The 23481-nt window shown below is 48.7% G+C and overlaps 1 protein-coding gene across 2 annotated transcripts; it reads left to right on the forward strand.

Annotated features, from left to right (window-relative positions):
• The first annotated feature begins 225 nt into the window (after positions 1-225).
• Positions 226-22928, forward strand: STOML2 (stomatin like 2). 2 transcript variants are annotated; one of them, XM_075342977.1, is made up of 10 exons: positions 226-333; positions 1750-1902; positions 3075-3174; positions 4328-4386; positions 12642-12743; positions 13624-13758; positions 19550-19694; positions 21019-21098; positions 22412-22540; positions 22715-22928. In XM_075342977.1, exons 1-10 carry the CDS (start codon positions 292-294, stop codon positions 22826-22828), a joined length of 1059 nt encoding a protein of 352 aa, XP_075199092.1. In that variant the 5' UTR covers positions 226-291; the 3' UTR covers positions 22829-22928. The 2 variants fall into 2 exon arrangements, with proteins under 2 accessions (XP_075199092.1, XP_075199101.1); XM_075342986.1 differs by lacking the exon at positions 226-333 and adding an exon at positions 336-367.
• The last annotated feature ends 553 nt before the right edge of the window (positions 22929-23481 follow it).

Below are 23481 nucleotides of genomic sequence, written 5' to 3' on the forward strand. Positions count from 1 at the left end.
CTCTGGATGTGGAGACATGCTGTTGGGGGAAACTTTTCATTACGTTTATTTTCTTAGTCGGAAAAGCTGAACATTTTCACTTTTGCCACCTTCAATATGGCGACGCACTCATTCGTTTTGTGATTTTGACCTTCTCGATATGGCGCCGGCTTTCCCTCCATGTCGTCATCACAGCGCGTCCCTTCGTTCTGCATTTGACAGTCCTCGCCTGTCCGTGACGTCATTTGCCGGCGCCGCTGTAGAGATTGCACACTGGTTGCAGTAGAAGAAAGTGCAGGATCGGACGGGGCCATGCTGAGGGCAGTGAGCCGCGCTGGGGGCGCCCTGCTGAGGGTGAGGAGGGGACGCAGGGGGCGCCCTGCTGAGGGTGAGGAGGGGACGCAGGAGGCGCCCCGCTGAGGTTGTGGAGGGGACGCTGGGGGCGCCCCGCTGAGGTTGTGGAGGGGACGCTGGGGGCGCCCCGCTGAGGTTGGGGAGGGGATGCTCCGCTGAGGTTGGGGAGGGGGCGCTCCGCTGAGGTTGGGGAGGGGATGCTCCGCTGAGGTTGGGGAGGGGACGCTCCGCTGAGGTTGGGGAGGGGACGCTGGGGGCGCCCCGCTGAGGTTGGGGAGGGGACGCTGGGGGCGCCCCGCTGAGGTTGGGGAGGGGACGCTGGGGGCGCCCCGCTGAGGTTGGGGAGGGGACGCTGGGGGCGCCCCGCTGAGGTTGGGGAGGGGACGCTGGGGGCGCCCCGCTGAGGATGGGGAGGGGACGCTGGGGGCGCCCCGCTGAGGATGGGGAGGGGACGCTGGGGGCCGCCCTGCTGAGGTCAAGAAGGGGACACTCAAGGGCGCCCTGCTGAGGGTGAGAAGGGAATGCAGGGGCTGCTCTGCTGAGGGTGAGGAGGGGATGCAGGGGGCGCCCCGCTGAGGTTGAGGAGGGGACGCTGGAGGCGCTGCGCTGAGGGTAAGGAGAGGACGCAGGGGGCGCCCCGCTGTGGGTGATGAGGGAACACATGGTGTCTTGCTGAGGGGGCATAATGGCAAATATTAACCCTTTGATTGTCCCTCTGGCTGTGGTGATCTGTGACCCTGCCCTCTGTATTGCTCTGTACTGGTGATGTATAGGGCGTGGGGACTGTATAGATTTGGCTGTGGGCTGTTTGTCCTGACCGGGCTCCAGTGCACGTTCTGGGGTCAGAAGATGCAGGGATTTTAGGTGTTTTAATTATTATTTTAAGAACTTTTTTTTTTTTCCCTCCATTAATGTATTTATTATACAGGAATACGCGGATCCCTGTAGATCAGGGGTGCCTCATGTATGTGTGCGGCCTTGTTATTCCCGGGCATACCGTGCCATGATAAATGGGGGCACTGCACATGACTGTAGAGTGCCTGGTGAAAGTCAGCGGAGCCCGGAAGGACAGGCGTGGAGATCGGGCGACATTTTTTTGTGCTCATTGACAGCTGTGGCCATATTTGGTCGCTAACTCCATATAGTGTTTATTGCTGCTTAATCCTATCCTCCATGCTTTGCACTGCAGCACTGATTCTTCTGATCTCAGATTATTTGATGTACTTGTGAGCGCAGCATGGAGTGACTGCATCGTTGCAGAGTAGCGCAGTTATCATCTGTGGTTGCCGTCTTAGTATTCCAGGCGCTGTTAGAATTGATGAGCCTAAGGGCCAGACAGGATTTTCCAGATTCTTTAGAATTCTTTTTTTTTTTCTTTCTCTGATCTAACCTTCTCTTGTTTCCTGTTCTCCACAGAACTCCCAAATCACTGGTCCAAGAGCCTGGAACGTTGAGGTGCAACGATATGCGTCATCTGGACTTCCCATGAACACGGTTGTCCTGTTTGTTCCCCAGCAGGAGGCCTGGGTGGTGGAACGCATGGGCAGATTCCACCGCATCTTGGAGCCGGTAGGGGCCTGATTATCTGTATTCAGAAAGAAAGTTGTATTGTATCTAAGGGACTGTTCACACTACGCATGCCACGTTGAACCAAGAGCAGCACCCAGCCGAGAAACCAAATGTATTCATTGACCTATATTCACCCTACAGAGGCTGAAAGAGTGACCTCTTTACCTTTGTATGCCCTTATTTTCTATACATATCCCACTGTATGCCAATATTATGGCTTATATCTCAGCCATCTGTACTTATCTGGTTATCCTTCCATTTTATTCCTTTAATGTAGACTCTCTCATTAAAGGGGTTCTCCAAGAATGAGATAAAATGGAGTCCCTGATATAATTGAAATTACACGTGTCGCGTGTCAGTGCAGACTGAAGACGTACAGCTCCCGAGATCTGTGTGTCAACTGATGAGAGCTGTATCACACAAAGCTCAGTCAGAGCCGAGAGCGTGGCTCTCATGTTAAGAAATGCTGTTTTAATCCGTTATGTGCTTTTATAAGGAAATCTCTAGCTTCATTTTCCTGTTTGTCTGATAGCTTCATAGCAATGCACAGAGACTGACTGCGCCGAACTGGAAAACACTTCATTGAGGAAAATAAACCTGGGGATAACTCAGTTGTTTTTACCATGGAATAGATATTTTTATTCACATATTATAGCCTGTGCTCGCTGACTGAGGCATGTGTGATACAGCTCTTGTCAGTTGACACACAGGTCTTGGGAGCTGTATATATTCAGCCTGCAGACCATACTGATGCTTGACTAGGACAGACTGCAGTTTCAATTACACCAGGGACACCATTTTATCTCAACCTCTTTTAGGTTTATAAGTAGAAGTATCCATCCTCTTACAGTATAGGCATGTAGGTCTGCACATAACCTGTACACTGTATTCCCCTCGCTGGAGCTTTAAAACCTATTGTCCCTCTTGGATTTTAGTGCCGGTGCATAGTGGAGCATTCACCTACTTGAACTTTTTAATTTTGTCATCTTTAATTTTCAGTTTATTTTCAGTTTTTTAGGCTTGTTACTTTTATTTCATCACCGCCACACCCCTCCCTTCCATTATTGTTCTGCTCCACTCTGCACCACCCTTTTGTGGAGTATAAACCACACTTTCCAGTAGGTTATCCCCTTTCTTACATACGTTACAGTTGTGCTTTTTCTTTCTTGCAGGGTCTGAACCTCCTCATTCCATTACTAGATCGTATCCGATATGTACAGAGCCTGAAGGAGATTGTGATCAACGTTCCCGAGCAGTCCGCTGTCAGCCTGGGTGAGTCTCTCCCCGTGGCACAATGTTACACCAGATACTTATGGATCCTTGGTTTCCTTGCGGTGTTTTGCCGGTTGCGATACCGGGTTGGCCAATATTGTGGAATATTGGATTTATATTTTTTAAGCTATATTCTTATGGAGTCATAATCTTCTTGTAAAGGCGGCTTTACATGCAACGACGTCGCTAACGAGATGTCGTTGGAGTCACGCAATTCGCGACGCACATCCGGCCTCGTTAGCGACATTGTTGCGTGTGACGCCTACGAGCGACCGCTAACGATCAAAAATACTCACCTTATCGTTGATCGTTGACACGTCGTTCTAATCCCAAATATCGTTGATGGTGCAGGACACAGGTTGTTCGTCATTCCTGAGGCAGCACACATCGCTATGTGCGACACCCCAGGAACGACAAACAACACCTTACCTGCGTCCTCCGGCAACGAGGTGGGCGTCACTTTCTTTCGGCTGCTCTTCGCCCCTCCGCTTCTATTGGACGCCTGCCTTGTGACGCCGCACGAACCGCCCCATCAGAAAAGAGGCGGTTCGCCGGCGACATCGCTAGGCAGGTAAGTCCGTGTGACTGGGACTAACGATATTGTGCTCCACAGGCAGCGATTTGCCCGTGACGCACAACCAACGGGGGCGGGTGCTTTCACCAGCGATATCGCTGCGTGTAAAGCAGCCTTTAGTCTTTCTAAAGTTACCATTTCCCTGGAGTTGCGAAACAATCACTAGCGCCAGTAAATGCTTCATATATTACAGTGTGTTCCATCCCATATCTCCTTTTATTAAAATGCGAGTACCTTAGCGATAAACCTCTCTATATTCCCCATTAGCAGATATTGGGGCCATATCAGGACCCAGAGGCCTCCTCAGCCGGAGTTGGGCTCAAGTGTTATTGGATGCCGCTGTTTATGACTGCGGTACTAATGATTGTATGGTTGCAAGGCCCCATGTTATCTTGTGCTCTATAATTCCCTCCATCAGTGGTTGTCGCCCAACATCTAATGTCGGTATATCGGGTCAAGATGACTAAGAAGCTGCTGAATAGAATTTTACGTCTTGAGGAGCAGGAGTAGGATGTTGCTGCTGTTAGACCAGTAGTGCTGGTCACTACTAATGATTAATCCCGGCCCTTCTCTCTACAGACAATGTAACCTTACAGATAGATGGAGTCCTGTACCTGCGTGTGATGGACCCGTACAAGGTGAGTCTCTTACCTCCCTCACTCTACTCCCGTTATTCTGTGATATCGGGGGACTCAGCAACTGCGACATTCCAGTAACCAGATTATAAGTGGCACCAATAAAATGTAGGGAATAGAAATGTTTTTAAGTATCCAGAGCCTTAAACTTCATACAGATCTGTTGCCAGTAACAAAGGCATCTAGTGCAGACAATCCTCTATCTGGTGAAAATGCAACTGCACTTTTAGACCCGCAACACACATCCGTTTTTTTTTTGTACGTGTGCGGTACGTATTTGCACGTACCGGAGACACGGAGACCCATGTTATTCAATGGTAGATGGAACACACACGTAAAATCACACGGAACGTGTGTCCGTGTGGTAAGTACGTGTGTGCACTTTTCTACACGGACGACATGTCCGTTTTTGGCCGGCAGCACGCAGGCACGGACCCGCTTTAGTCTATGCGTCCGTGCCTGCACGGACCGCACACGGAGTATGTCCGTGTTCAGCACGTTTCGTCCGTGTCCGTTTTTCATCACCAAATCTGCAACACTTGTTTCCAATCTATCAGGTCAATTGAAAGCAAACAACAACACCAGGATCTCCTGATGAATGATTAAAATTGTTAATTGGGTAAGAATGCGGGCCTTTAAAAACGGACAGCACACGGACAGCACACGTACGTATTTTATGTCAATACGGACATTCCACACGCACACACGGCTCGCATGCACCATCACATGGATGCCATACGTACCGGAGAAACGCCCCTAAAAAACGGAACACGGACCCGAAAAACGCACCGTAAGACACGTACGTTTTTTTTTTTTGCGGAAGTGTGTTTTAGGCCTTAGAAAGATTTTGACATGCCATTGCAGAGCCGGCTCCTACAACCCACATAAATCACTAAAATAAAGGGGCAGAAGTGCTCAGCTTTTTTTCCGGCCGTCTTCAGTAGTACAGGAGAGCAACACTTGGCTGAGCAATTCTGCTGTTTTTAAAGAAAACCTGCACCCAGAACCATGAGCAATGCTGGGTGCATATTGCTAACCCATATAAATCCAAAAGAATTTTTTTGCCGCACCACTCCCCGCACACCTCTATTAGGACAACACCAGGATCTGGACAGGGATCTCCACGTGGCTGGTGCCAAGGTGCCAGTCCGCAGCAAGTATATGCTTGGCGAGAAAGTCCAGAGAAGTAAACGGACGGCACTCACCGGAATCCAGTTAGAACGTTTATTTGGTGCGGTGCATAAAAAGGCAGGAGTAGAGCAGCAAATAAGCCCCCTCACAGACGACGGCCGTTTCGCGTATTGATACGCTTCCTCAGGTCATGGAGGGAAGAATACAGCAGTGCTTGGTGTGATAACAAGACTCATATAGATCATATTTTTCAAGATCGTCATTGTGAAGGGAAGAAGAAAATAGCTGAACTGAGTATAATTGTAAACACTTTTAGATCTCCTCTCACAGCAGTCAGTGTCGAGAGGGGGAGGCTGTAGCAGAGCTGAGTGTGTGATTGCATATATTTCCAAATCTTCTCTCAGGACAGTGTGAAGCAAGGCACAAAGCTGTTTAACGAGAGCTGCAGTTGCAGACACTTTTGTACTGGAACTCTGCTATACACTCAGAACCTGATTCCCCCCCACTCTGACTGCTGTGAGAGAATATCTGGAAGTGTTTGTAATCACATTTAGCTCTGATCTATACTACACAAAATAACTGCAGATATCAGCGCTATCTCTCATTACATTTCATGTTGTCCTGTATGGCACTTCCTGCTTATGATTGGTCAACATCATACAGGGGACAAAGTACACGCCCCCTGAGATTACTCCGGTACCACCCTCTAGGACATATCTTAATTTTTAGATGCTAATATCTCCATAATGAAGAGAAGAAATAATAAAATAAAAACTACAATGTACTCGGCTCTGCGGCCACCATTCCATGATGTGGCCAGTTTAACATGCTCACGCTGGTGAAATGTTGTCATTTATCCCAACTGGGATTTCTTTCACTGACTCGTAGTATCAGACCCACAGAGGTGAGAGCAGCACTAGATCAGGATGGGTTTTCTGCTTTAGACTTTCCTTTTATAATTGATTAATCAGGCTTTCTTCGGCGCTCTATTGGGAGACCCAGACGATTGGGTGTATAGCACTGCCTCCGGAGGCCACACAAAGCAATTACACTAAAAAGTGTAAGGCCCCTCCCCTTCTGGCTATACACCCCCAGTGGGATCACTGGCTCACCAGTTTTCTGCTTTGTGCGAAGGAGGTCAGACATCCACGCATAGCTCCACTGTTTGTAGTCAGCAGTAGCTGCTGGCCATATCGGATGGAAGAAAAGAGGGCCCATATGGGGCCCCCAGCATGCTCCCTTCTCACCCGCGGTGGTGCTTGTAAGGTTGAGGTACCTATTGCTGGTACAGAGGCTGGAGCCCACATGCTGTTTTCCTTCCACATCCCCTGGAGGGCTCTGTGGAAGTGGGATCTTGCCGGCCCCCAAGCCCTGGGGCCGGGCTCCATCCACAGACCCAGAGAACCTGCTGGATTTGGAGCGGGAGTGCCGTTCAGGGACAAGGCCCTGCAACTTTCAGGTACTCTGTGTCCCCGGCAGGCACGGACACTCTCAAGGCTTGCTGAGCGTTATAGTGCGCCGGGGACAGTAGCGCTGTGCGCTGGGGTTAGGTCACTGCGGCTTTGCTGAGTGACGTTACATGTTGGGAACTACTGCGCCGACCGCTACTGGAGCGGCGGCGCAGCTGCGACTTGTGGTGCGCCGGGGACTTTACGCCGACCGCGCTTTTACGGCGGCGGCGCTTCTAACTTTAGCCCCCGGCTTCTGCGGCCTAGCGCCGCTTCGTTCCCGCCCCCACCCTGTCAATCAGGGTAGGGGAGAGACGCTGCTCAATAGGCAGCGCCGAGGGCTGGAGCCTTATTTACATGCTCCAGCCCTCTCACTAGGCACAGTGGGAAGCAGGCTTCCCGCTCTTCGTCTGTATACGCCCAGGGCCCGCCCCCCCTCTCCACAAGGACGCCGGCAGCCATTACACATGCGGTCTGGCTGGGGGAAGGCAGCAGGCTCTGGGAGACCCAGACTAAAGGGATTTCGGCGACCACACACCCGCTCCTAAGCGGGCGGTAAGCTGCACTTTAGTGCTGGCCCCACTAGTGCCTCAGTGTTATATTAGTGTACTTTTTTCTTGGTACCATATATATATATAGTTGCACTGTAAGGTCGCTTCTTGGCTGGACACCCTGTACTGCTCTGAGGAGGCAGCAACATGTCATCCGCAAAACGCAAGGGTGCCAAGGCACAGGCTGTGTACACTGTTTGTACTGCATGTGGGGCTAATCTACCAGCAGGCTCCAACGACTCTCATTGTGTGCAATGTTCAGTCCCAGTGGCACTTCGTCAGCCAGAGCCTATGGTGGTGGTAGCCCAGGCAGAGGCGCCTGTGAACCCTGCCCCGGTGACGGGGACAGACTTTGCAGTTTTTGCTGATAAAATGTCTGTGACTATGGCAAAAATCCTGGAGACCTTGCAGTCCAGGCCAGTTGCTCAGACCATGGACACTGCTGTGTCTATGCTCTCCGGTCCCCCTCAGTTGGAACTAATCCGTACTTCAGGGGGGTCTCAAGCATCACAGGCTGAAGTCTCTGACTCAGATGACAGTCCCAGGCAGCCTAAGCGAGCTCGCTGGGAAAGACCCTCCACGTCATCACACTGCTCAGGGTCTCAGCGACAAGAGTCTCTCTGTGATGAGACTGAGGACGGTGATCAGGATTCTAATCCTGAGGCCCCTCTCAATCTGGATGCTCCTGATGGTGACGCCATGGTTAATGACCTTATATCGGCAATTAATAGACTGTTGGATATTTCTCCCCCAGCCCCTTCTGCAGAGGAGGCAGCTGCACAGCAGGAGAAGTTCCATTTCCTATATCCCAAGCGTAAATTAAGTGCTTTTTTGGACCACTCTGACTTCAGAGAATCGATCCAGAAACACGACGCTCATCCAGACAAGCGTTTCTCTAAACGTTCTAAGGATACACGTTATCCTTTTCCCTCTGAGGTGGCCAAACGCTGGACCCAGTGTCCAAAGGTGGATCCCCCAATTTCCAAGCTTGCGGCTAGATCCATAGTCGCAGTAGAGGATGGCGCTTCACTTAAAGATGCCAACGACAGACAGATGGACCTTTGGTTGAAATCTGTCTATGAATCTATCGGCGCGTCGTTTGCTCCAGCATTCGCGGCCGTGTGGGCACTCCAAGCTATTTCAGCTGGTTTAGCACAGGTGGATGCTTTCATACATCCAGCAGTGCCGCAAGTGGCGTCCCTAACTTCGCAAATGTCTGCGTTTGCGACCTATGCGATCAATGCTGTCCTAGAATCTACGAGCCGTACCGCTATGGCGTCCGCCAATTCTGTGGTTTTGCGCAGAGCCTTGTGGTTAAAGGACTGGAAAGCAGATGCTGGTTCCAAAAAATGCTTAACCAGCTTGCCATTATCTAGAGACAGACTGTTTGGTGAGCCATTGGCTGAAATCATAAAACAGTCCAAGGGTAAGGACTCTTCCTTACCACAGCCCAGAGCAAGTAAACCTCAACAGAAAAAGTGGCAGTCGAGGTTTCGGTCCTTTCGAGGCTCGGGCAAGGCCCAATTCTCCTCGTCCAAAAGGACTCAGAAAGAACAAGGGAGCTCAGATTCCTGGCGGGCTCACTCACGCCCCAGGAAAGCAAATGGAGGAACCGCTTCCAAAGCGGCTACCTCATGACTTTCGGCCTCCTCCCTCCACATCCTCGGTCGGTGGCAGGCTCTCCCGCTTTTGCGACATTTGGCTGTCACAGGTCAAAGACCGGTGGGTAACAGACACTCTGTCTCGCGGGTACAGAATCGAGTTCAGTTCTCGGCCTCCACTTCGGTTCTTCAGAACCTCCCCACACCCCAACCGAGCAGATGCCCTGCTGCAGGCGGTGGACTCTCTAAGAGCAGAAGGAGTCGTGATCCCTGTCCCCCCTCAGGAACGGGGGCGAGGATTTTACTCCAATCTCTTTGTGGTTCCAAAAAAGGACGGCTCCTTCCGTCCTGTTCTGGACCTAAAACTGCTCAACAAGCATGTGAACGCCAGGCGGTTCCGGATGGAATCCCTCCGCTCAGTCATTGCCTCAATCTCTCAAGGAGATTTCCTAGCATCAATAGACATCAAAGATGCTTATCTCCACGTGCCGATTGCTACAGAGCACCAATGCTTTCTACGCTTCGTGATAGGAGACGACCATCTTCAGTTCGTAGCTCTGCCATTTGGTCTGGCGACAGCCCCTCGGGTGTTCACCAAGATCATGGCGGCAGTGGTAGCAGTCTTGCACTCTCACGGACACTCTGTGATCCCTTACTTGGACGATCTACTGGTCAAGGCACCCTCTCAAGAGGCATGCCAACTCAGCCTGAATGTTGCACTGGAGACTCTCCAGGCGTTCGGGTGGATCATCAACTTCCCAAAGTCAAATCTGTCACCGACCCAATCACTAACGTATCTTGGCATGGAGTTTCATACTCTCTCAGCGATAGTGAAGCTTCCGCTGGACAAGCAGAGGTCTCTACAGACTGGGGTGCAGGCTCTCCTTCAAAGTCAGCCGCACTCCTTAAGACGCCTCATGCACTTCCTCGGAAAGATGGTGGCGGCAATAGAGGCGGTTCCGTTTGCGCAGTTTCATCTGCGTCCACTTCAATGGGACATTCTCCGCCAATGGGACGGGAAGTCAACATCCCTGGACAGGAAAGTCTCCCTTTCCCAGACGGCCAAAGACTCTCTGCAGTGGTGGCTTCTTCCCACCTCATTATCACAGGGAAGATCCTTCCTACCACCGTCTTGGGCGGTGGTCACGACAGACGCGAGTCTGTCAGGGTGGGGAGCAGTCTTTCTCCACCACAGGGCTCAGGGTACGTGGTCTCAGCAGGAGTCCACCCTTCAGATCAATGTTCTGGAAATCAGAGCAGTGTATCTTGCCCTTCTAGCCTTCCAGCAGTGGCTGGAAGGAAGGCAGATCCGAATTCAGTCGGACAACTCCACAGCGGTGGCATACATCAACCACCAAGGGGGGACACGCAGTCGGCAAGCCTTCCAGGAAGTCCGGCGGATTCTGATGTGGGTGGAAGCCACAGCCTCCACCATATCCGCAGTTCACATCCCCGGCGTAGAAAACTGGGAAGCAGACTTCCTCAGTCGCCAGGGCATGGACGCAGGGGAATGGTCCCTTCACCCAGACGTGTTTCAGGAAATCTGTCGCCGCTGGGGGGTGCCGGACGTCGACCTAATGGCGTCACGGCACAACAACAAGGTCCCAACCTTCATGGCACGGTCTCGCGATCAAAGAGCGCTGGCGGCAGACGCCCTAGTGCAAGATTGGTCGCAGTTCCGGCTCCCTTATGTGTTTCCACCTCTGGCACTCTTGCCCAGAGTGCTACGCAAGATCAGATCCGATTGCAGCCGCGTCATACTTGTCGCCCCAGACTGGCCGAGGAGGGCGTGGTATCCGGATCTGTGGCAGCTCACGGTCGGCCAACCGTGGGCACTCCCAGACCGACCAGACTTACTGTCCCAAGGGCCGTTTTTCCATCGGAATTCTGCGGCCCTGAACCTGACTGTGTGGCCATTGAGTCCTGGATCCTAACGTCTTCAGGATTGTCCCAAGGGGTCGTTGCCACCATGAGACAGGCTAGGAAGCCCACGTCCGCTAAGATCTACCACAGAACGTGGAGGATATTTTTATCCTGGTGCTCTGCTCAGGGAGTGTCTCCCTGGCCATTTGCATTGCCTACCTTTCTTTCTTTCCTGCAATCTGGGTTAGAAAAGGGTTTGTCGCTCGGCTCCCTTAAAGGTCAGGTCTCGGCGCTATCCGTCTTTTTTCAGAGGCGTTTGGCACGCCTTCCTAAGGTGCGCACGTTCCTACAGGGGGTTTGCCATATCGTACCCCCGTACAAGCGGCCGTTAGATCCATGGGATCTGAACAGGGTACTAGTTGCCCTCCAGAAGCCGCCCTTCGAGCCTCTGAAGGAGGTTTCACTTTCTAGACATCACAGAAAGTGGCTTTTCTGGTAGCGATCACATCTCTTCGGAGAGTGTCTGAGCTGGCAGCACTATCATCCAAGGCTCCCTTCCTGGTCTTCCACCAGGACAAGGTTGTGCTGCGCCCTATTCAGGAGTTTCTCCCGAAGGTGGTATCCTCTTTTCATCTTAATCAGGATATCTCTTTGCCTTCGTTTTGTCCTCATGCAGTTCATCGGTATGAGAAGGATTTACATTTGTTAGATCTGGTGAGAGCACTCAGAATCTACATTTCCCGCACGGCGCCCTTGCGCCGTTCGGATGCACTCTTTGTCCTTGTCGCTGGTAAGCGCAAAGGGTCGCAGGCTTCTAAGGCCACCCTGGCTCGATGGATCAAAGAACCAATTCTTGAAGCCTACCGTTCTGCTGGGCTTCCGGTTCCATCAGGGCTGAAGGCCCATTCTACCAGAGCCGTGGGTGCATCCTGGGCATTACGACACCAGGCTACGGCTCAACAGGTGTGCCAGGCAGCTACCTGGTGAAAGTGTGCAGACTCGACCAAACATTATCAGGTGCATACCTACGCTTCGGCGGACGCCAGCCTAGGTAGAAGAGTCCTGCAGGCGGCAGTTGCCTCCCCGTAGGGGAGGGCTGTCTTGCAACTCTAACATGAGGTATTTCTTTACCCACCCAGGGACAGCTTTTGGACGTCCCAATCGTCTGGGTCTCCCAATAGAGCGCCGAAGAAGAAGGGAATTTTGTTACTTACCGTAAATTCCTTTTCTTCTAGCTCTTATTGGGAGACCCAGCACCCGCCCTGTTGTCCTTCGGGATTGTTGGTTTGTTTGCGGGTACACATGTTGTTCATGTTGAACGGTTTTCAGTTCTCCGATGTTACTCGGAGAGAATTTGTTTAAACCAGTTATTGGCTTTCCTCCTTCTTGCTTTTGCACTAAAACTGGTGAGCCAGTGATCCCACTGGGGGTGTATAGCCAGAAGGGGAGGGGCCTTACACTTTTTAGTGTAATTGCTTTGTGTGGCCTCCGGAGGCAGTGCTATACACCCAATCGTCTGGGTCTCCCAATAGGAGCTAGAAGAAAAGGAATTTACGGTAAGTAACAAAATTCCCTTCTTTTTCTACATTAGACTGGACGAGCCCTTTTAATATAAAGCACCCATAGCTGCATCCACTCGTTATAGTCTTGTCTTTTGCTTTCAGGCCAGTTATGGAGTGGAAGATCCAGAATACGCAGTCACCCAGTTGGCACAGACCACCATGCGATCCGAACTCGGGAAACTGACATTAGACAAGGTCTTCAGGGTAAGGTTATGTCTGGTCACTAATTTCTCATCATTGTGATACAGGACCCATGAGACTCCACTAAACACGAAGAACGAAACCCCGAAAATCTGAAGCATTCCTCCTATATTCATTATATCCAGGGGCAGTAAACACTAATCCAGATTATGTGAGGCCATTTGTAGTCCACACAAACATATCCTGTGTGAGAGTGGACTCTAGATGTCATCAATATCTCTTAGTCTCACATATGTAGTTAAAAAAACGAGAGAAAAAAGGATTGAAAGGGTTTTTATGATTTGGAAAAGCCAAAGTCGCCCAACTGCAGCTTGTAAAAACACAAAAAAATACCCCCTGGCTTTACTCACCCTCCCCAGGTCCAGTGTTTAGTCTCTGCAGCTACGCACAGTGTTTTTTATTGTCTGCAGCGCTGACGTCGCATGTACAGCACCTCAGCCAATCTGTGAGCTCAGCGGCTCTGCCCGAGTTGACGCAATGAACCACTGAGGTCACCGATTGGCTGCAGTTAACACCGGGAGGGGAGGCAGAGACTCAGAGCTGGACCAAGGGAGGGTGAGTAAAGCACAACTGCTTTTTTCTGTTTATCAGGATGAAGCAAAGAAAGCCATTGTGATAAAAAAAACAAAAAATGAATCTAAGTATCAGTTCTGATGAATGGGACAAGACCTTTTAAGCTACATGCACATAGTTAATTTGTTTTTCCCAGTTTCTCCCTTCACTAGCGATAGATGTGGCGTCTTTTCACACTTGTCGTTCTTTGTCCCTATCGGATGTCTTGGGGATGTTGGGAAATGGACAGAGAATCGCCTCTTAATGAGTTTTTATGTCGTTCCATTTTGCCATATAATCAGTCCGTTTTTATTGTCTCTGAATGAATCAGGAGAGGGAATCGCTCAACTCCAATATCGTGGACGCGATTAATCAGGCTTCTGATTACTGGGGGATCAAGTGTCTGCGCTATGAAATTAAGGATATCCACGTACCTCCCAAAGTCAGAGAAGCCATGCAGATGCAGGTAGGTCCTCCTGCGCCCCCGGCACATACCTGCTGTACTCCGATTTCTCATAAAGCTACAGAGTTTTACGTTTTAAGAAGAATCTGTCATTGATCATTGCGTCCTAAACTACGGGCTTCATGAACCCGACGCGGTCTCTGCTATTGCAGCCGTATGTGTCTTACTGTGATATTCTGCCGCGATTCAGACAAAACCATACTTTGAGGTGAGGGATTAAGAGATTAGGACGACTAATCTGAGAGGTAGGTACCCAGCGGTATCTCCTGCTCCACATCCCTAGACTGACATTTGCGTATGTGTGTAGGGCTGCGGGGGCGAGGAGAATCTGCTCCTGACCTGCGTTGGACTTGTCATTCTAGGTGCATAGTCCCTGGCCGCCTTTTTAAAGTACGTTTTCTATGAATTGGCGCAGCACACATCGCTAGCATATCAGACACAAGCTGCGCACACACCACTCACATATCCGACACATGCAGCACACACACCGCTCACATATCCGACACATTCAGCACACACACCGCTCGCATATTGGACACAAGCTGCGCACACACCGCTCGCATATTGGACACAAGCAGCACACACACACACCGCTCGCATATTGGACACAAGCAGCACACACACACCGCTCGCATATTGGACACAAGCAGCACACACACACCGCTCGCATATTGGACACAAGCAGCACACACACACCGCTCGCATATTGGACACAAGCAGCACACACACACCGTTCGCATATTGGACACAAGCTGCGCACACACCGCTCGCATATTGGACACAAGCTGCGCACACACCGCTCGCATATTGGACACAAGCTGCGCACACACCGCTCGCATATTGGACACAAGCTGCGCACACACCGCTCGCATATTGGACACAAGCTGCGCACACAACGCTCGCATTTCGGACACATGCAGCGCACACACCGCTCGCATATTGGACACAAGCTGCGCACACTGCACTCACATATCAGACGCACACACGCCAGTCACATATCAGACACATGCAGCATACACACAGTCCTGGCAGATGATGGCTGCTATTCAGCTATCATCTGCCTCTAACAGCTGCTATCGGAGCGGCTCGGCACCTGCAGCTGTTTTTCTTTTTAATGCCGCTGTCAGAGATTGTTCTAATCACCAATCGTCCTTCCCCATGACGTGATTGTCAGTTGCCAATGGGTTAACATGACATTTGGGGTCTGCAAAAGACTCCTATCCCTGTCTGCTATGGAAGCCATTCTCTGGCTGGCATTCATAAGGGACTGTAATTTTTGCTATACACTACTGTAGTATTGCAGTGTGTAGTACAAGCGATCGAATGATGTCGGGTTCAAGTCCCAAATGTTTTTGAAAATTTGAATAACCCCCTATTTCCTCGTTAAAAATAAGTAAAATACGTATTTGTGGCATCTTCCTATCTGTTGTAGTCCTATCCATCCACATACAGAATTAATTAACCTGATTGGTAAACGTCTGGCGAAAAAAATAAGTATTTTTTTATTTTTTTTTCTTGGTCGGCTCAACACTGCAAAAAGAAAATGCAAGACACAGTAATCAAAATATGTTGTGTACCCCAAAAATGTGTCAATAAAAATGTATCTTCAGAGTGGAAAACACAACATGAGGGAAAAAACAGAAACACAACAAGCCTCTCTGTACCCAATCAGTGTCTTTGTTACTATCAGCGAGGGAGCTTATTGGCTAATGCAGGCTTCTGATAGGAGCCTGTAATAACCAATGATCGCTCTCTGCAGTGATGGAAAGTGCTGATTGGTTATTGAGCAGCAAAGTAGTTGCCGCCCCCGAGGATCTTCTTGCAGTGACACAGACAGTTGATCGTACAGGTTTGTGGTCAGCACTGCGAAGGGCCACAGCTAGGAGCAGAGCCGGCCACAGGTTATGCATCCCCGGTCTACACTGCATAATTGTAGCAAACCCTCAGCTGTGAGAAATATTAGGTCTCAACAGACTTTTAGCCATGAAATAATAATATTTCTCTTTTGTTCCTGCACCTGTCCATTCCGGAGATACGGTCCCTTCTTCCTTGTATACATATTTTGTGTTATTTTTATTTTTTTTGTCCAAGTGGGTGTGGTTGTCAACACTTGTCTTTTGATGCCCACACCCACTTGGCTAACAAAACTAGATTTGTATAGGGAGAACATTAAGCTTTATCTCAAGAATGGAGAGGCTCAGAATTAAAAGAAAAACCTCACCAAATTCAGGAGAATAGTGGCATTTACACCATAATTCATGGCCAGTGACAGGAATGGCCAGGGGTGAAAATATAAAGTGTATAAAAAGTTGCAGAACGTTTCATTCCAGAAGTATACATGAGTTATTCAGAGAATGCCCTCTTCATACTTTCCACTGAATGCAGAGCGCATGAACCGTGCCCTAACAATATATGTACTAAATTCCAGAAACATAGTAAACTAGAATTCCGAGAGAGGAACAGTTGAGTGATGGGATCGTTCATTTATATTCAGCCGTATGATTAGACAAAATAGCATAAAATCTCTTAACTAATAATGATTACTGTCTGCTTTCTCACCCGTGAGTGTATAAACCTATAAAGATGACCAAGTATACGTAGATCATATAGAAGTATAAATAATGTAATTTTCTTAAATATTACACAATAAAATACAATAATGTTTACAACACAATATATAGAGAAGAGGAAAAAAGCAAAAAAAGAAGGGAAAACACCTTTTTGCTCCTGATGAAGGCACAGTACAGCGGCGAAACGCGCGTCGAGATTTCTGTGTTTCATTTACAGGTTGTATGTTTTCCTGCTATTTGTGTAGAAATCCTGTATGTTATAGCTTTATCACTGTAGCTCGCAAACTTACAAGGACATCCACTTCATTCATTGTGCATTTATTAAGGCTTTTTTTTTTTCCAATGGACACATAAATGTATAACGTTTTTATATGAATCTAGCTATTTACGGTATGCACTTTTATCTTTATTATGCTTGTTTACGAGAAACACAATTCTACCGTGTAAAAGACGTTTTCCGTTCTTTTTTGAACTTTTCTCTTCTCCATATATTGTCATTACTGTATTGTTGTATTGAATATTATACTATTTATACTTGGACATGAGTAGGCAGAATAGACCTGATCCCTTTCTGCCCATTTGTAATACTGCTCCTGTATGTCGTGACTGTACTGATAGCCGCCATTGTTGGGGGGGGGGGGGGGGGGTTTCCAGCATTCAGACCCCTCCTGTTTAGTCTTCCACCATTTATGATTAAACATAAGTTAGGCCACGGCACATGTTAGACCTGTTAGTGGTTACATTGTAAGGCTATGTGCGCACGTTGCGTAAATTCATGCAGTTACGCTGCGCTTTGCAGCGCAGCGTAACTGCATGCGTCCTGCGTCCCCTGCACAGTCTATGGAGATTGTGCAGGGGCCGTGCGCACGTGGCGTCTCAGTGCGCAGCGCTTCGGCTACTGCCGAAGCGCTGCGCAAAAAGAAGTGACATGTCACTTCTTTCCTGCGCTTTGCCGGCAGCTCCTGCTCTGTCTATGGCAGGAGCTGCAGGCAGAGCGCATGGAATCGGCGCTCACTACGGACATTTCTGCAGCGATCTAAAGCGCACATGTGCTCTTCAGATCGCTGCAGAAATTTCTGCAGGGCTTGTACGCAACGTGCGCACATAGCCTAAATGTTACCACATTTGCCTTTTATAGCCTCTGTGTTGCTTTATCTAATACTGGCTTCACAATGAGTTAACTGGGGATCAATCAGCGAGCTTGTTCTGGGCTTTACAGCTCTTATCTACCGTCTACCCTCTCTCTCTAATGATGTGAAAGATCAATTCAACTTTCACCTGGTCGTAAATTAACCGAGAGGAGCGCACAGTGCAAGGAAGATGAATTGTAAACTTCAAACTGTGCTCACTGATGGATTCTCAGTTAAAGGGAACCTGTCATCAGAAATTTAGCATGAAACCTAAAAGTTTCCCCCTCTGCAGCTCCTGGGCTGCATTCTAGCAGGTTCCTGTACTTTTTTTGGCCCCTTTTAAACTAAATTAAATACTTTATAAACTTGTACCTTTTGCTATGTAAATTTTGTAAATCGTCCATGCGGCAGGCTCTCTGGTGACCGTTGCTGTTCCTCCAGCACATTGACGCCGTCCCCCCACGCTCCATTTCATCCATCAGGACGCCGCCCACTGCGCCCGAGGTGCCGCCCACGCCAGGATCGCTGGTGACGTGTGTCACAAGCACGAGATTATGGGCGGCGCTGGGATTGCATTGCAAGTGCCCGCCCATAATCTCGTGGACGCGCTTTCCCCTCTTCCTCCAGCGTTCTGCGCGAGCGCTCGCCGGCCAGATGACTCGACGTCACCTCCTTCCCATCTTACCCTGCAGCAGGGCAAGATGAGAAAGAGGTGACGTCGGGTCATCTGGCCAGCAAGCGTTTGCGCAGAACGCTGGAGGAAGAGAGGAAAGTGCGGTCACGAGGTTATGGGCGGCACTTGTTGATGACACTCACAGCGCTGCCCATAACCTCGTGCCTGCGCCAAACCCCACCAGCGGTCACACGTGCACACAGTGCACAGTCCCTCTACAGTCGCACAGCGCATGCGCGGGACCACGGGCTCCCAGGGGCGGCGTTTTGAGATATGAAATTCAGCGTTTGGGGGGGCGGCGTAAATCTGCTGGAGGAACAGCAACGGTCAGAAGAGAGCTCGCCCCCATGGACGATTTACAAAATTTACATAGCAAAAGGTACAAGTTTATAAAGTATATAATTTGGTTTAAAAAGGGCCACAAAAAGTGCAGGAACCTGCTAGAATGCAGCCCAGGAGCTGCAGAGGGGGAAACTTTTAGGTTTCAAGCTAAATTTCTGATGACAGGTTCCCTTTAAGTCGTGCAGAAGTAAACAATAGTTGGTGCAACAAAGATGCCAAAGAAGGCAAATAGTGTAATGTTTAGCCAAAAATATATGCATTAAAAAAACCAAAACGCTCAGGCTGGATAATTAACTTCTCTGGTTCAGTGTTTTTATTGGGCATAATGTGTGCATTGCAAAAGATGTAATGTTCGTGCTAGGCAGCTAAAAGGCGCCTCCTATTGGGGGCGAGTAGCATGGCATCTTTCTGCCCTTCTCTAATGGGTGGACGAAAATGAGAGATGATACACCATGATTCCGTCTGCATCATTATATCAATGGCCTCATTGGTGTATATTGCTAAATCCCATTTTGCGGGGGTTTGGACATAAGCCCCCATGGAGCCACAGACTGTAGGAGAAAATGCTATGTGAACCCGATCTAACCGGGCATGGTTTCCACCGCACAGACACCAGTGAGATCGGACGGACTAACGCGCTTCACAGTAATATCATTTAAAGATCTTTGGAGCAGAATCCATATCATCCAGGATCCATACACTGTGTCACGTTTCCAGTATCTGTGTATTCATGCAGTGATGGTGGCATCAGCCCTGCTTAGACCAGTAGTTCCACCAAACGATCACTACCAACAACACTCACTCATTTCACATAAAGAACAACGAAAACTCTACCGCATAATTGGCTCCCAGTTAGTGGTTTTTATTTTACTCAAAAGAATTAATGAATTAAAAACACATAAAAATGTCAAACACACAAAATACTAGCTTTTACGTTACCCTGGGTTTCGCCTGTTGGCTTCTTCATGGGCCAAGACTGAAGACGCCGATGGGCGAAACCCAGTTGTATTATTATGTAACGCTGGCGTCCTCATGCTGTCATTTCTGGTGCCTTGATGAACTAATGGATGTCTCCCCAGGTTGAAGCTGAACGGCGCAAGAGGGCGATGGTGTTAGAATCTGAAGGTACCAGAGAATCTGCCATCAATGTGGCCGAGGGGCAGAAACAGGCCCAGATCTTGGCCTCCGAGGCAGAGCGAGCGGAACAGATTAACAAAGCTGCAGGTAAGTGTCTGAGCGGAGGTAGTCGCCCACCAAGGCACATTGGTCACCCCAGACCTAGGAGGAGAACTACCTCCCCCGCATATGAACAGATAATGATCTCCCCTCAGATCTCCGCATATAATGAAGATCAATGTGAGGTCAAAGTGGTTGAAGTTATAAGCCCGAAACTTGAGGCTGCACTCCTGCCCATCATCTGTATATATGTCAAACGTAATATATGGCTGAACGCTCACTTTAAAGGGTAACCGGTGTTTTAATTAATATTTTAGAAATCAATAGTGCACATGGAAATAAGAAACTTTGTACTATATCTTATCAGAGGAATCTGCTTTGTTCATTCACCTATTTCATGGATAAAATCATCTGTATTCAGTGAAGACACATTTTCCCATTCCTGAGATAGGACACGACAGTTGGTGCTTTCAATATTCTATGGAGGTAGGCATTAGACATTCTGCTGTAAGTTCGGACAGTTATAGTTCACCGTCGAACTTTATAAGCACCAACTGTCATCTAAAGAGAACTATAACTGTCAGCAGAATGTCTGTGCCAGCCTCGGGCTCTTCCCTCCATAGAATTTGAAAGCATAAACTGTCATCTCCTATCTCCGTAATGGGAAAATCTGTCTTTACTGAAAACAGATTTTACCCATGAAGAAGCGGAATTTTTTGAGGAGATATATTACAAAGTTTCTTCTTTTTAGGTGTACTATTGATTCATGTAATAAAAATTAACACCATGTATACTTTTTAAAAGGAATCTGTCAGCAGGTTTTTGCTACCTCATCTGAGAGCAGCATGATGTAGGCAAAGAGATTCTGAATCGGGCGATCTATCACTTAATTTACTGGGTGCAGCTGTTCTGACACAATGTGCATTTTTAGCTTTAGTCATGTAGCAGAGCTGAGAGAGCTGTTGTCGCCCACACCAGGCTCTCTATAGAGGTTGTACCTCAATTGTGAGGTGTCAGAGGAAGGGCCGTGCCGGACAACATGGCACAAGCAATGATAAGGTATGGCTGCTAAAACAAACATAGCAAATAAACACAACATCGGACAATGACAACACAGGCATGTCTGAACTTTCTGTCTTAACCCTTGCAGCATGCTGGCTTCAGCTTATATAGCAAAATCCTGCTGACAGATTTCCTTTTAAAAGTTGAATTTGATCTAATGAATATTTCTTGCTCAATTTTATATATGATCGACCTGTAGAATGTTAAATATATGAACACTTCAGTTTTTAATTTATTTATTTATTTATTTATTTATTTACTTATTTTGTTTTCTTCTATTTTTTTCTTTCTTTTTTTTTTTTTTCTTTAGGTGAGGCAAATGCTATCCTAGCCAAGGCTAAGGCTCGGGGTGAGGCGATACGTCTGGTGGCAGAGGCCCTCATGCAGCAGGTAACGTCTCTGGAGCCCCGTCTGTCATTACATATTCCCTGTGCTCGGTCGAGCTGCTATATGTTGGGACGTTTACATGATGCAGACGTTTTCTTGGAGGGGTGTGAATACAATGGAGGCTACACCGGATGGACCGCTTTTTAGAGATGACTCTCTCCGGTGTTGTCAATAAACCCATGACTCAATATCGGCCATGTAGACCCAGCCTTAATAGAGCCATCCTGTAGTGAAATAAAACTTAAAGGGAACCTGTCAGGTGCAATATACACCAAGAACCACGAGCAGTTCTGGGTGCATATTACTAATCCCTGCCCAACAGTCCCTGTATTTCGTAGCATAGATGGAGATCTTTTAGAAAAATTATTTCTAAAGATCCTTTATGATATGCTAATGAGCGCAGGGACTAGTTGCAGGGGCGTTATATCCCCCGACTAGTCCAGACTCTTAGCATGCCCACAGGGGTGTACTAACATGCTATTCATTGCCAGCCTCATTGGCAGTGATGTGCATGCCTGTGCCCATTGTCACCGCTTAAGACGCCGGGTTAAGGCTCAGTGTGCATGATCAGCAGTTCCGGCACTTCCGGTCATGCACACTATGAAGCCAGGTGTACGCGTCCCGGCTTCACAGAGGTCTAGTGCGCATGACCGGAAGTGGGGTGACTTGTGATCATGCACACCGAGCCTAAACCCGGCGTCTGAGGCGGTGATAACTCACACAGGTAGGCGTGTCACCGCCGATGACATTGGGCAATGAGCAGGGAACAGCATATTAGCACACCCCTGTAGGCGTCCTAACACTAAGAGGCGGACTAGTCTGGGGATAGAATGCCCCTGTAACTAGTCCCTGGCCTCATTAGCATATCATAAGGATCTTTAGAAACACTTTTTCTAAAGATTTCTTTATCTTGCTACTAGATACAAGGACAGTTAAGCAAGGATTAGCAATATACACCTAGAAATCCTCGTGGTTCTGGGTGCATATTGGGCCTGACAGGTTCCCTTTTAAAGGTGGCAGAATAAAGGTCATTCCTTACGTCCGCACCTGTGAGCTGTTCCTTCTATTGCCTTACACAGCGCTGTGCGGTGATGGAGGAGGCAGAATGGCTGTTTCCATACAGCCGGCCGGCACCGGACCAATGAGATCCATTCAGTACATGGATCTCATTGGTCCGGTGCCCTATAGATTACAGCTCATCAAAGGGCCAAAAAGTGCACAATCACTCTAAATCATGTAACATTGAGTCACTCGGTGTATCCCAATCTCCGGTGATGGCGTCCTGTACAGTAACGTTTCTGGTCTTGTCCCTCCAGCACGGCAATTCTGCAGCATCACTCTCCATAGCAGAACAATACGTGACCGCCTTCTCCAAACTGGCGAAGGAATCCAACACGATACTACTCCCTTCGAACGCCGGAGACATCAGCAGCATGGTGACCCAGGTCTGTATACTGCTACTTTTATATTTGCAACTGGCGTTATATGGCAAAACTACGGCTCCCACTATGCACTGAGTAATGGGCATCCTCGGAGTTGTAGTTTTGCAACATTTGGAAAGCCACAGACCATCTCTGCGGTATAAGATCTCCATTCACCTCTCTTTTCTTTGTACCCAGGCCATGGGAATTTATGGCACAATGACCAAAAACATCCAGAAGACCAGTCCCTCATTAGGACCCACAGAAGCCACCAGATTGCCAAACACGGATGAGCTGAAGCCGGGGTCCTGATGGCCGGTCCGGCAGAGCCGTACGCTGACGACGCTGCTCAATATTAGGAGATTTTGTATTTCAATTATGATTTGTCGCATAATATATGATTTTGAACAAAGATGGATTCCGTTGTTTCATTATGCGTTCTTACATTTAGGACTGTGACAATCTGGTTTGTTTTTGGCATACAGATATCTCCTGTAATCCCATTTATGGTGCTCAGGCCACAGAGAAGAACACAGCTTGAAAAACAGGTTGGGCAGAGGGAGAAATGTCCACTCGGAGGCTCCTTCGGGTTTCTCCCTTGCCCATCTTGATTGACGGGGTCTTTCTCACTTGCGGCTATTATTGCAAAGCGGACCAGGGAGGGGAGAAGCCAGCAATAGTTGTCCTGCAGACTCCTCCACCCCTCTCCGTGGCTTGTTTTCCAACTTAGGTTTCTCCAAACTTCGGGAGTCCGTCTGGACGTCTTGTTACTTAAAGATGATCTTTGTCTTATCCATCAGTCATTAAATAAGCAGCGCCAATCCGTCTGGCAGCTGCTTATCCCTCCACAGGACATGCCATATATACAGTGTATCCACCCATATCCTGTCCACTGCCATTAACTTGAGAACGGCGGCAGCTATAGGCATAGAAGTGGTGTCTAGGTACAGTAAAGTAGCCATGCG

The sequence above is a fragment of the Anomaloglossus baeobatrachus genome, chromosome 1 (genome assembly GCF_048569485.1).
Source record: "Anomaloglossus baeobatrachus isolate aAnoBae1 chromosome 1, aAnoBae1.hap1, whole genome shotgun sequence".
NCBI classification, from domain to species: domain Eukaryota; kingdom Metazoa; phylum Chordata; class Amphibia; order Anura; family Aromobatidae; genus Anomaloglossus; species Anomaloglossus baeobatrachus.